General features: G+C 41.1%; 1 protein-coding gene across 3 annotated transcripts in view; it reads left to right on the top strand.

Moving 5' to 3' along the window:
- The window catches only part of LOC149146170 (uncharacterized), a 71,187-nt gene that overhangs the window by 27,037 nt on the left and 29,117 nt on the right, over positions 1–15,033 (top strand). For 2 of the 3 annotated variants that reach the window (XM_089447489.1, XM_089447487.1), the window contains exons 2-5: positions 7,137–7,197; positions 9,256–9,527; positions 9,724–9,925; positions 10,102–10,140. In XM_089447489.1, coding sequence (XP_089303615.1) covers positions 7,137–7,197; positions 9,256–9,527; positions 9,724–9,925; positions 10,102–10,140 — 574 coding nt within the window. The remainder of the gene's footprint in view (positions 1–7,136; positions 7,198–9,255; positions 9,528–9,723; positions 9,926–10,101; positions 10,141–15,033) is intronic. The other variant, XM_089447488.1, reaches the window with a different exon arrangement.

The raw sequence follows: 15,033 nt of genomic DNA, 5'->3' as shown, positions 1-15,033 counted from the left end.
GTAGGGGGCTGCAAGAGTTTCGAAGAGTTTTGGGCAGTTGGGAGAGGGATGGTAGGCCTAATCTAGGGTTGGCCTCTTCCTAGGAATCAGTTCTAAGCAGCAGGAGCAAGGGAGAATATGATCGCAGCTGTAGAAGGGCTATTTGAGCAAGGTTGTGAGGGTTGTAGCAGTGGGTCACAAGCCCTAACCAGGAGCGACAAGTACAACAGTGAACAAACTTATAAACCAAGGTATGTTATGATGATTTTGTGTTGATTTGATGCTAGGGATGGAGTCCTAGTGTGGACAAAAGTATTGGGTGCCTTTGGATTGTTGGAGGGCAACATGTAGGTGACCCAAGAGTAGCCCTAGAGCAACAAACAAGGACTTTGGACTATTGCGTGATTGGGTGAAGTATTGACCCTATGTGTAGCTCTTTGATGGACAAAGGAATCTACTAGAAGGAGGTAGTTTGAGCTCAAGGTTTGGCCAGCCTAGAGGAGCAGTTTATGACAACCCATGTTCATTGTAGCAGAAGAGACATGCAATAGTGATAGGTGGCAACCCTCCTACCTTATGTTAACCTTCATATAGTAATAGTTTAAGGCTATAGTGGGAAGAATACCTTGAGTACCTGAGGAGCAACAGTGGGCAAAGGGACTTTTTCACAAACAAAATCTCAATGTGTTGATGTGTAGCTACTTCCCTTTCATCTTCTTGTCATCTCTCGTCTTCTTCTTCATCGGACATCTTGACAAAAAATGACCGATCGTGCCACAGTTGAAACACTTGATCTTACTCAAGTCCTTCCTTTGCTTGCCTTTCATTTGTGCTGCAAGTACTATGTCATCATCTAAAGCCTTCTTCCGATGAAGATCCTCTTCTCGCAACTCCTCCTGAATGTAGTTGTCCCACAACCTATTCCAATCTAGCGACTTCTCTCTGGCAACGATCCCTTTGATGAAGGGATTCCATTCCTCGGTGAAGCCTTTTAAAGTAATCCTCACCATATCATAATCTGAAATAGTCACACTAACAACAACAAGCTCATATTTGACTTGAGACAACCTTGTCAGATATAAAGTTACTCCTTCACCCTGCATGATCTTGGTGGACTTCAACTTATCCTCCACTACCAATACCCGGTTCTCGTTCTTATTCTGGAACAAATTCTGAAGAGCCATCCACATCTCATGTGTAGTGTTCTTCCTGGACAAATGAGGTATTAGGGAGTCCTTCATACCATCTAGGATGATTAATGTTGCCTTCGTATCCGATTCCTCGTACGCTGACAACTCCTTAGGGTCGGATGGCTTCATGATTTCTTTCGTGGCGAACTCCCAAATCCTATTGACCAACGAGACAAACTTTATCCTTTCCTTCCATGGACTATAGCTGGACAACCCTTTCAACATCTCCTCATACTAGAGACCAACCTGCAACTTCGACATTGTAGTGAGCCCTTCACTTACAATGTGACCAACTCCCTCTTAAGCTGTACTTCGCTATGCACACCCTGATTCACTGTCTCTCAAAGTAGCTCAGGCACGTTTTGATACAATGTTATTTTTCCACGATCCAAATGTCTAGGATAGAATCTTAAATCATTGGCGCTACCAAACCAAGAATCACAATGAAGCTACTTTGCAAGTGGAATATAGACAACAGTGAATCAATCACGTGCACAATAAGAACAATAGCAACAATATATGTAACCCAACATCATTATATTATCAACATATAAAACAACTGTTTAGGTCTCCCATGCTAGGGATAATGGCCCTCATACATCACTAGTACAAGATATAAGATACAAGAGACAATGATAATCTCGCTGATCTAGTGCACAATCATAGCCTCTATGTCGTATCTCGTCCTCCCGATCTGTAACAATCACAACTTTGCCTCTATCAATGAATCAAGTCCATCTATCTACTAAACACGGCTCCACCTGCTCACACTGATCGTAAGTCCATCTACACATCAACACACCGAGGTCAACATCAAATTAGGCCTAATCTAGAGGCCAACCCTAGATTAGGTCTATCGTGGAAAAACAGCATCCCACCTGAACCTTTGAAACCACTGGAACACTTGGTCACTTGATTACAAACAAAAAAACCAATGGTAACCCTTTTGTGCCCTGGAGTGGTTGAACATGGCCTGCATGGGTCCTTGTGATAAGGAGGACATCTAATGAATTGAGGGTGTCTTAAATCATTCATGACGATGACCAAAATGCTTCATTGTTGTTGCAACATCCCACTGAGATACTCTAGCCTTGCCACCTTTCTGAATGGGCTCGTCATTTTGAGAATCTAGGTTAATTTTCCCACTTAGTGGGTAGGGAGTCTCATGATAACCTAAAAATTTATAATGATTAGGCATTTCGTTTCCTATTGTGTTGCTACAACTTGCTCGCTACATTGTTTGATCTTTGTAAGTTGTAACTTGTGAACTCGTGAGATTTAGGAAGATCTTGATGGGAAGAGAGAACAACTTCCACTTGGCCCCCAAGGGCCCCAAGGGCCCTAAGTTGATCACCCATAGACTTGAATTGGAGGAAAAGGCTAGAGTCAGAACTGAGCTAGGCTCTCTCGAGGATAACATTGGGGAGATCAAGGGTGTCTTGGAGACACATGCTCCCAACTTGCATGGGCTAGGATAACATTGGGGAGATCAAGGGTGTCTTGGATAACCTAAAAATTATAAATTTCTAATGATTAGGCATTTCGTTTCCTATTGTGTTGCTACAACTTGCTCGCTACATTGTTTGATCTTTGTAAGTTGTAACTTGTGACCTAGTGAGATTTTTGTCTAGGAAGATCTTGATGGGAAGAGAGAACAACTTCCACTTGGCCCCCAAGGGCCCTAAGCTGATCACCCATAGACTTGAATTGGAGGAAAAGGCTGGATTCAGAACTGAGCCAAGCTCTCTCGAGGATAACATTGGGGAGATCAAGGGTGTCTTGGAGACACATGCTCCCAACTTGCATGGGCTAGGATAACATTGGGGAGATCAAGGGTATCTAGGAGACACATGCTCCCAACATGCATGGGCTTGTGGGGATGGAGGTGGTAGAGGGAGCCCTATCACTTTTAAGGTTCAGCTGCTAGGCCCACCTAGTTTTCTCCTCAATAAGCTTGGCCTACACCACTTCCACAAATGTAGTAAGAGGAGTGGGGGAGCCCTGCCCCTACCCCAAACAACTTGTGGCATGTTAATTTCTAACCCTAGCACTTGGTTAATTACTTCCTAGCAGATTATGCAGACCTATTGAATAATACTATGGCTAGAGTTTTAATGTAAGCAAAATAATTAGTGGAAGTAATTGAAGTACACTAATAACACCATCACATGCACACATATTTGTCCCCTTCAAATCAGTTCTTCATTAATAGCTTAGAATTTACAAGGGCTCCCTTCATGGTGTAATGGCCCATTGAGGAAAATAGGTACAACAAGAATTTGGATCTAATCCAGATGATCAAGCCGTAGATTTTTCCTTTGATCTCTTGGTTGATCTGGATCTTCTTTGCTGCCCCTTGCACTTGAATGTAAGTCCTCCTCCACCCAATCATTGAAATGTCCTTCTCTCAGTGTCCTGTGCTCACTTAATGTGTCTTCTCCCTTAGCCTAGCCTTTATTTTATAAGCTTGAGTTGTTGATCGAATCCACAACCCTAATCTCCAAAGTGATTTACGGTTGAGATTAGATCTCATCTCACTTGAGATTCATCTCATTCACTAACGCAAAAACCTTTGCATTTCATCAGTTAACTCACTTTTGTCATATAATAAAATAAATTACTTTAATAACTAGATTAATTGCTAAGGTTAAGGGTGTATTAGGTGACTTTTTCATGTCTAGATGCATAGGGCTATGTAGAAGCAGTTGGCTGAGATACAAACACAACACTCCCTCTTAATTAGAGAGGTACTTCCTTAAGAGCCAGTTGGAACTAGCTATCCCTTTGGTCTTGGCACAATGTCCTTTGGAGGTCGGCTATCCTTGAATGTGCTTTAGGAGGCTCCAGATGCTCCTGAGCATCCCTCAATTTTTGAATAGGTTTGCCAGTCAAACTGTACAAGTTGCTATCTATGACCTCAATGGCCACTGTTGTGTCTAGGTTAGAGTCCTCTAGATGAAAGAGCATCTACCCATGCTTGAACTTGACTACATATCCTTTGTCCATAATTAGTATTGAGAGCAAGTTTTTTCCAGTCCTGGTATGAATAGCACGTCCTTGGTTTCCAACATGCCTCTTGACTCTAGTTGTAACTTAATGGTTTCAACCTTTTTAACTGCATACCTGGCATCATTAGCAAGCTCCACATGTAAATCTGAGTATCTCGTTGTCAGACTACTAAATAGCTCCCGTACCTCCATCATATGGTGTGATGCACCTCTATCCTTGTATCACTCCTTGTGATGGTGCTGTTATATAGGTAGAAGACAAATGAGAAGTCCTCGAACTTTGCTGCAAACTCATCAAGCTGAATCTGCTGATGCTGCAACTTCCCCTTCTTCTTCTCCAGACACTCTGATGCATAGTGCTCAGTCATGTGGCAACTGAAGCACTTTATCTTGCTCAAGTCCTTCCTCCCTGGCTGAGAGGTTGCCTCCTCACTGTTACCTTTGGAATCCTTTCCTTTGCGATTCTAGGCCATATTGAGCAAGGCCAGGTTCTCATCTTCATCTTCCTTCTTGTTGGCTTTAGTCTCCTCCCAAAGCTTCTTCTAATTGGGCCACATTTACGAACTCTACGTCCTCCACTTTCTTCCTAATGGCTGCAAGCTGATCCTGTGTTTTAGTGATCCTCATGAAGTAACTGGTAATGTTATTAGACTTTGACATTTGGATGGATCCGAGGTTGTTTCTCAAGATCATCTTCCTGTTCATGTTGTTGCTTTGGAACAAGTCCACTAGAGCTTTGAACATCTCCCATGCTGTCTTCTTCATGGTATCCATGATGACAATCTGAGCTCTGATGTCCTTTTGTGGGCTACTATCTCTAATCTGATAATTTGCCTTGTGCTAAGTCCTAGCACCCACAAGAATAATAAACTGTTGTTGGTTTATAAATCCACCAGGATCTCTTGTGGATCTGTGTCCCCAACCTTGAAACACACAATTTTTCTGATTGTTATGGTTTCCTTCTATCGCCCTTTGAAGTATGACCTCCACCTATCACTTCAAAGTTCAATCTGCAAACCTAGCTATCGTACCTGCTGGAACAAATGTGACTACGACCTCTTCTGCAAAAATCTTCTTGTTGTACGGTCTGCCTTGCCTCTCTTGCAGTCTGCCTCACTGCTGCTCTGTGCTCTCTTATGTTAACACTGCATTTATCTGTGCTGTTGTATGGCCTGTATAGCCTTTGTATGGCTCTTGTACCCACGTATACAACTTCTTCTGCTGGAGGTTGAACGGTGAGCCTCAATGTCTGCTGGTTTTTCTATTGCACCTGTGATTGCTGTCTTGCTGCAGGTGGCTTATTCGACCAGCGTGCCCCTGCCCACCCCCCACCCCCCAAACTCCCTTGGGATACACCTCTGCTGGGAGGTTGTGTCTACCCTGTGGCTGCTGGTGGAGTTTTCTTGTTCCCCCTTGCATACCTCTTTTTAAGTCTGGTGGATTGGTTCTTTGACCTTGTTGGCCATTAGTGGCCCAGTCCCTATGTGCTTCTGTTGACAGTCCCAATGGCTGGCAGTTGGCTTGACTGACTGCCACTTCTCCTTGCCCTGTGACCCGTCTGTCCTCTGCATCATGTGCTCGGGGACCAGCTGGCTGTGTCTGTCAACTTATGTAGCTGTTCTTCCTTGCTGGTGCTGTTGCTCAACCCTGCCCATCATGGAACTTGAGCTTTAGCATGACTGCTGGGTGGTTGACAGTCCTGTCAGCTGCTTACAGCCCAGCCTTCTTTTTAATTTTTTTTTCATATATCCAGCTGTGCCGTCTGATTCTCTCTGCGAAATTTTGTATTAAATTTTTCTGCTGAGCCTGCCCACACAGTGTACAAACTTGATCCATATGACCCTTGTGCCTGCAAAAAAAAAAATTCTGCCTTGTATGGTCGCTGGCCCAAACTTGGCCCCCTGCAACGGTTGTATGAACATGGCCTGTGCAATTCTGGAAATTAGTTTTCAGAGGTCACACTCTGATACCATGATAGTTCTAACTTCTAAACCTAGCACCTGGATCTGTCTTTCGATTTGCTTGGCTGATCTCGATCTCTCTTGCTGTCCTTTGCACCTTCCTCAAACCCAGCACGCTTGAATGTAAGTCCTCCACCCAATGCCTTGTGCTCAGTCAATCTGTCTTCTCCCTTAACCTAGCCTTTCTTTTATAAGCTTGAGTTGTTGATTGAATCCACAACCCTAATCTCCAAAGTGATTGACAGTTGAGATTATATCTCACTTGGGATTGATGGTTCAGATTCATCTAATTCACTAATATAAAACCCTTTGCATTTCATTAGATTAACACACTTTTGTCTTATAAAAGAAATTTACTTTAATCACTAAAATAGTTGCTGAGGTTAAAGGTGTATTAGGTGACGTCTGCACACCTAGAATCTTAGGCCTGTGCAGTAGGAGTACCTGCCCAAGCTACAAACATCAACATGCCATTGCTCCAATTGACAGCCATTACCACAAAGAGATCAAATCTGATGAATACATTTATAGAGTCTTATTGTACTGACTTGTATGGATTTCTTCATTTAACATGTTTTGTTTTAAGTTATGACTTGCATGGTAATCAGAGTCCAAGATTTTGAAGTTGAGTAGGATGAGGTTGCATAGTTGGCTCACAATTGCCTTCAACCACTATGAATGGACTTCTGTAAACTTGTAAAGTATAAAGAAGACCCTCCTGTTCAGACCTGGAGAATGATCACGTTTGCTGGATATCAAACGTCTCCAGTTCTCTTTCTAGTGATCAGCCTTAGACTCTCAATATTCATTTCTGTTCTTCCAATGGATTTTTTCCCTTTAATGCTCTTTATGCTTTCCATCTTGTTGACTTTTATTGATTGTTCATATTTATACATATTACATACTGTCTGTCTCAATGTCTCTTAATTTTCAATTTGGGTAAATTCTGTGCCTAAAAACATCTAAGTTCTAATGCATGATTTGTTGTATATATGCAGGAAGGAGAAATTGTAAGCACTGGCCAAGCTATTTTTGGTCAAGATCTTCAGGTTGGAAACAGTGAGTGAAATTTTCACCTTTAGGCTTTTAGTAATTTGTAATCGTTATTGCTAGACTCGTAAAGTGTGATGTGACATGTCTAACTTTTGCCTAGATTAGCACCATTCTTCTTCACAAACACAGTAAATATCACAATCACAACCCGTGAAACACATATTTATAGAGGGAACCTGCGTGCCAGGGGAAACCTCTCTCCAACGTGATCTTCATTTCTATATTATCTCAAATCTGTTAGAAGGACAGAGTCCAGACTTATGGTTCTGTCCATTATCATTCATATTGATCATGGCTGCAACAGTCTAACAACCTCATCAATTCAGCTATGCGAATAATGGTGAACCACCATAACAATGACCAACATCAATCCTAACAAGACAATGACAACTCTTGGCCATTGTAACTACAACTACTCCATGAATGTCATCCAGTTACTTTGCATTAATTTCCCATCAGTACTTGACATAGTCCACCTTTATCATAGGATAAATGCCCATGACCTTCCATGAAGAGGCACTGCCTAGTATATAAGCAGGCCCCTCACTCTCATTGTATCATCATTTTCATTCATACTTCTTAATATATATATATATATATATATATATATATATTCTTGTATCTCAATGGAGATTTACATATTCTAAGTCTTCTGGAGTATTTAACTTGAAGAATGAACTTTGTTCTCTTCGTTTGGTATCAGAGCAGTTCGATCCTTTGGCTGCTTCACTGCTGAACAGGGCTTGTTCTCCGATCCAAGTCTTTGGCCATTGAAATTCGTCAACTTCGTTGCCGTTGAAGCGTTTCACTATAAGCTTTTGGAGGGTCTGCAGTTCGCCAGTTGGCCTTTGGCCATAATTTTTTTTCCTTAATTTATATTAAATTAAATTAAATAAATATTTAAAAAAGTTATATAAAAAAAATCCATAAAAAGAAAAAGAAAAAGAATATATATATATATATATCATTAATAAAAAAATAGAAAAAAACCGGCAGTCGATTGACCAATCTGCCTGCTGCACAACATTGCTGCTGCCCCGCTGGAACAGTTGCCTGTATATGCTTCTCGCTGTCTCTACCGCTACATGGACGGTCACCTGCGCCTATGACCTGTTACATGTCGCCGCCAATTATTTTTCCTGCCGCCTTCTCCAATACCGCCTCTGTACCTGTCACCCTTCAATGTTGTACAAAATCCTTATACTGCCACATCTACCGCCATCGAAGAACACCTTCACCACCGCAGCCAGAACTATAGTCTCTACAGCAGCTGCCATCAACAGAAGAATTTTTGCAACTGAAATGTTGTCCGCCATCCATTGCAGCCACAGCCGCTCACACAATTCCGCCGCTGCACCGCGCTGCTTGCCAATGTGTCTGAGTCGTGAAGACAACCGTATTTTTCTGTCACTAACTTATGCTGCAAAGGATCACAACTTAGTCGACCAAGCCGCTACCTGTGCCATCGACGGTCAAACTCCTCCGCCGTTTCATGTGGTACTTGTTTGCTGCCATTGTCCATGTTCTCTACTGCTATCACATTCTCTTTCCTTGTTCAGCTGCTCGGCTCTCCCTGATCATCCTGTCACGCTCCCTATCCACCGCCTGAATTGTCATTCTAGAAATAATGCCTACAAGTTTACAACTAACTGCTGTCATAAATGCAGTCCACTAACAGCCAACTACCATAAATACACAACCACTGCACGTGGGCACATGGGCACCCATGTGGCATGGACACATGTTATCAATATCCAGGGGACAAAAGGCCATACAACAGTTATGTACTATTTACCCGAGTAATTCGTGGCTCTTTATACAGGTGGTTAGAAGGTTACGGTGCATCAATGGTTTGATTCTTATAAAGAGGATATGGAAACTAGAATTTATTTATTTTTTATCTTTTGTTGTGTTTTGGCCTTGTAATTACAGTTCTAGTGAGTTGTAGGTAGTTCTTCTGATTTTATATAAACGAGCTTTGTTCCTTTTCATTTTATAGTTCATATAGCATCTTTGTAGTCTTGATTCAAAGATTGAGTTTGATTTGGCTTTTGCATTTGACAGGTGTTCCACAGGAGAGGACACCGCCTGGAACAGTTCAAATCTTGACTCCCGGCAAGGTTTCAACTCCTCAACCAGTTTCACTGGCAGAAACTGCCCCAAAACCTGAAAGTGATACACAATCAGTTGATTCTGTTATGACAAAAGAACCTGAAGCTACTCCTTCCCCTGAATTGAATGGAGTATCCAAAATGGAGATTGAGAAACAAGAGGAGGATCCTCTGGCAGATTTTCTGCCTCCACCCCCGACAACTAAATGCTCAGAGGAGCTGCAGGCAAGTGTTGTATGTTTTCTGTTTGCAGTTTGAGCGAGTTATCAGCTGAACTTAATTTTAGTGCGACATAACTTCCTCAATAGGCAGGATATGCATTAAAAAAACCACTTTTCTGAAGTGTGCTCTCATTTGCGATTTCAAATTCTTCCTAGACTGCAATTCAAATTAGCGTTCACTGGATTTCTCTTGAATGCAGAATAAGATCACCAAATATATTGCTTTGAAAAGTGCTGGAAGAAGCTTCAACAAAGAACTACGCAACTCAAAGGGATATCGTAATCCAGATTTCTTGCAGCGTGCTGTGAAGTACCAGGGGATAGATCAAATTGGTAGCTGCTTCAAAAAGGAAATATTTGATCCACATGGATATGATACAAGTGACTATTACGATTCTTTAGGTAAAGTTCTTTTACTGTGTATTTGAAGCTTTGTGTTTCGAAATGTTCTGGTATTATTTGTTAATAAGCTCAGTCAGATAAGTTACAACATTGTCTAATGTGCTGCATTTACAAATTGTAAGTGAAGATTAACATTTTGTTTAGATGCTTTAACAAAACATTTATGGTGTAATCAGGTATTTTTCTGTCAACAGAACCACCTGCCTCAAATACTGGTGACATCTTCCAGACCATACAAAAATCTTTTGCTGTGGGGGGAAATGAAATTAAAAGACCATGAACTGTAAAGTTAGATGCATTTGCCATGATCAACATCTGGAACTTAGGTAGCATGTTGTGATCTTACTACTTTGAATGATTAGCAGTTTGAACTCTTCTGGGAGGTTGTAAGATTGAAATAATTTGGGTAGATGCATGGATGGACCAAGCTTGTTAGACATCAAGTTTTATAAATCTTTATTGGATGCATAAACAATGAAATTTGTTTGAAGTTGAGTTTTGGTGATTTTGAAAAAGTATAGTCGTTAAGTGTTGTAAGAGACTCCAGGCCCCAGGGTATTATTGCTTGTTAACATCTCTCAAAATTTTCAAGATCGTCATTATGTAACCAATTACATAGAAAAGATATAAATAAATAGAAAAGCCCATGGGTTGCACTGCATATGAATTCTTTCAGCTTAAGTGCAACAGTTGAGGGTAATTATTAAGCCAAAATTGTTTGGAACTTAAAATTGGTATCGTCTCTTTGATATTCATGCCATCCAAGTGGCAGACCACAACAGAATGGGACACCTTTTGTGTATGGCTTAAAGTTTTATTGACCTGACCAATGAATCAAGTTCCTATTGGTAAAAGAAAAACATTTTGTAAGAAAATTGTGCACTAACTCAAGTTTAGGATTTGGAAGGACGTGGCATTCCTTTGAATTCATCGAGGTTGGTAACCTCTCATTTAGTGTATAATTACATGGTCTCTTTTCCATGGCCATGACCACTGAACATGTTAGTTATTTGTTGACATAATGAAAGTATAAACATGGTGTTATAACAAGCATCCAATTTTGTTAATGGATTTCCTAATCGTCTATATCACTCAACCTCACTTTTTTTCCCAAGAAAAAATCATAATTATCATTAACAAGATAAGAAAATTACATGTTGTATCATCAGCATGTGAGTATGCATAATCACAAGTAATGGATTTAAGCCATTCTATCCAGTTTAGTGTTCATATAGTTCCAATATTTACAATAAAAGACATAATTATTAACAAATAAAAAACATAGTTGTCCATATAGTTCATAATATATAAAAACAAAAATGCATCTAGCTGCCAAATGATCATGGCAGATCATTCGGATATAAACCCATCCTGTTCAATGAATGGCTGGTGGAAAAACTGATAGAACTCCTGGTCTCGGAATTCTTGAATCAACCACTGCCCCCTGTGATGCTACACGGCCTCCTTGGAAAGATAGTCAGCGACCAAATTTCTTTCCTTGTATATATGTGAGCATACAATAAAATCAAAATGTGATTTTAAAGTGATGATTTCATCCAGTAAACCCCTGAGTGTGTCCACGTGACAATGATATGCAGAGTTGATCCAATTTATAACAAGCTTTGAGTCCCCAAAGATTTGAATCCTGGGGCAGTTTTGTTCCAGAGCAAAATTGAGAAGGTATCTGAGACAATTTAGTTCAACAGAATTGTTGGTGCCTCTCCCTAATCCCAATTTGAGCTTGAAATGATGTGATTCATTAATGTGTAGTACCGCCCCACCCCCACATCTAGTGTTCTGTGCCGACCCATCAAAAAATGTTCAGGGGATATTATTATCAATAACTTCAGGAATTATGACATAGGCAGGTTGTTTCCCTGATTCCTCAGGGATCAAATGATATATAGCAGCAATATGGTTACAAGTGGCCGACCATAGTGTGGGTGCATCCTGAAAAACTTAAAAATAGTACGATTCCTGGTCAGTGAAATACCCCAACAAACAAGCAGAGGGAGTTTCCTTATTTTTTGTGTTGCTGCAACATTCCACCAAGTTTGCTAGGCATCAGATAGATGAGACCCATCCCATCTGTGCACAATGTGGAGGGAGCTAGTGATTTGAAGCCACACCTAACTAGTCACAGGGCAATGTAGGAATAGGTGATCAATATCTTCGGCACTGTCTTTGCAAAAGCAACATCTAGAAGGACCATGATAGGCACGACGCTTTAGGTTGTCCTCCGTGGGCACTTTATTTGTTAATATACACCACATGAAAAGGCGGACTTTGTGAGGTGTTTTAAGCTTCCATAGCGGGTGCCACCACCAAACCACCTCCACTGGGTCTTGTGCTGATATAAGAGCTGTGCATCCATCCCTGGTGCTGTATCGACCATGTGTTGCAGTAGCCCATATGATTTCATCCTCCTGTATAGTAATCCTAATGTGAGCTTCTTCCAGTGCACCAATGAAATGATGCCACACCTTGCTCCACCTTTCTGGAATCTTGAGTTACTGTGCATTAAACCATTTCTATGAGATCCAGGATGAGTTTCTATCATCTGCAATATGAGAGAGCTGAGTGATGCCATCCAATGCAAGAGTTTGTCTGAGCTCCAGTGGTAGAATGTGTGCATTACCACCTCCAAACCAAGCATCTATGCCAAGTCGCACCAGCTCACCATTTCCTCCGTGGGCACTTTATTTGTTAATATACACCCACCTGAAAAGGCGGGCTTTGTGAGGTGTTTTAAGCTTCCATAGCGGGTGCCACCACCAAACCACCTCCACTGGGTCTTATGCTGATATAAGAGCTGAGTATCCATCCCTGGGGCTGTATCGACCATGTGTTGCAGTAGCCCATATGATTTCATCCTCTTGTATAGTAATCCTAATGTTAGCTTCTTCCAGTGCACCAATGAAACGATGCCAAACCCTGCTCCACCTTTCTGGAATCCTGAGTTCCTGTGCATTAAACCATTTCTATGAGATTCAGGATGAGTTTCTATCATCTGCAATATGAGAGAGCTGAGTGATGCCATCCAATGCAAGAGTCTGTTTGAGCTCCAGTGGTAGAATGTGTGCATTACCACCTCCAGACCAAGCATCTATGCCAAGTCGCACCAGCTCACCATTTCCAATATGCCAAGCCAGTCCTTTTCGAATGAGTAATAGCTCTCCATATGATAGATGCGCCATTGTTGCCTTGGGTCGGGCTGCGTATCCAGTCCATAATTGACAGAGGGTGAATGTATTTATAAAAACCACCTCTTTCCATAAACTATCGGATGTGATAATTTGCCACCCCATCTTCGCAACAAGTGCCTTTGCAAATAAGTGCAGATCCTTTATACCCCATCCTCCCCATTTTTTTGGTTTTCCAATTCTTTCCCATCTAACCCAGGCAAAGGTCCTCCCAACATTTTTCCCCCGCCATAAGAATCGACAACAAATTTGTTGTATTCTATTGATTATGCCTTTTGGGATCTAGGTAAGGGCCATCCAATATACTGGGATGGCCTCTAGGACAGATTTTATAAGTGTTAGTCTTCCCGCTCTGGAAAGCCATCGCTACTGCCATATGTTGATGCGCCCTTCAATTTTTGCTATAAGCCATGTCCAGTCTGCAATACAATAACCATTTGGCTTGAGCCTGAATCCAAGGTATTTGAGTCTAGTCTCCATTTCTTGCCTGACAAAATGAAAATGCTGTAGGGCATGTCTTTGCTCATTTTGTAAACATGACACCAGCATGATGGTGGACTTGTTGTAGTTGGGCTCCATACCTATAGCTTTACAAAACATGGATAGAATATTCTTGAAGCAAGTGGTATCATGGATAGAACCATCTAAAAAAATAAGTACATCATCTACAAACAATAGATGAGAAAGATAGGAAACATCTGACATATTTACACCACCTAAAGACCCTTCTGCATGGGCTTTTGTTATAAGTCTACTTAGTCCCTCCATGATCAGAAGGAATAACAGAGGTGATAAAGGACACCCCTGTCGCAGACCACGTTCAACATGGAAAAAATTAGATGCAACCCCATTAATGAGTATGCTATATGATGCAGATGTAAAACAACACATGATCCATTTTATGAATGAGTGAGGGAATCCAATATGGGTTAGAATAAGCTGGAGATATGTCCAACTAGCTCTGTCAAAAGCTTTTGATAGGTCAATCTTTAGAATGATACTCTTAGTATTCTTGAGCTTTATTGAGTGGATCCCTTCTTGTGCTGTCCCAATGGCTTCATGAATCTGGCGATGGTTTAAAAAGGCAAATTGTTCCTTGGAAATCATCTTGGATAAAATAGGCTTGATGCGAATTGCAATAATTTTTGATATTATTTTGTATATGAAATTGTATAAGGATATAGGACGATAATCATCAAAAGATAGAGGGTTATCAGCTTTGGGTATGAGAGCAATAAATGTCGAATTGAATCCCTCATGCATCTGTCCTGAAAGTCTATAGTCCTCAATAGCCATAAGGAGATCAACCCCAATATGATCAAAGAAGGTAAGGTAGAATTCCATAGGCCATCCATATGGTCCCCGGCTTTTGTCTCTTTTGAACCACTTCAAAACAACCTCAATTTCCCCCAAAGTCACTGGCTCATTTAATGTCTCTATATCCTCTGCCTCAACAAATCTAGGTATTGTTCCAGCAATACGGAGTACCTCAGCAATGGTAGCATCCCTGGGTGCTTTGAACATTTGTGAGAAATGTCTGATACCCATATTTGCGAGCTGTTTGAAAGTGTTTGCTTCCCTTCCAGTATGGTTCCTTAGAGTCCAAATTGTATTACTTATTTTCCTCCCCCTGGCACATTGTTGAAAGAACTTTGTGTTTTTGTCCCCAACCTTCAGCCAAGTCGCTTTGCACTTCAATCTCCACGTCTCGTCTTGCTGTCTTAGGAGGCATATCTTTTCATTTTCCAATCTTATTAAATGTTCCTTGCTGTCACAGGATGAATAACTAGCAATACCCTTGCTCTCCAACTCCGAAATGTCAGATTCAATTTTCTGTATAGCAGCGTCATCCCTATTCTTTTTTTTCATTGGCCCATCTTATGGTTTTGAGTTTGATACGGGTTA

Source organism: Pinus tabuliformis, chromosome X (assembly GCF_031772625.1).
Source record: "Pinus tabuliformis cultivar Carrire ecotype Pingquan chromosome X, CPIR1, whole genome shotgun sequence".
Classification (NCBI taxonomy): domain Eukaryota; kingdom Viridiplantae; phylum Streptophyta; class Pinopsida; order Pinales; family Pinaceae; genus Pinus; species Pinus tabuliformis.
Note: the sequence above shows the minus strand (reverse complement) of the source record. Positions and strands in the feature narration are given on the sequence as shown.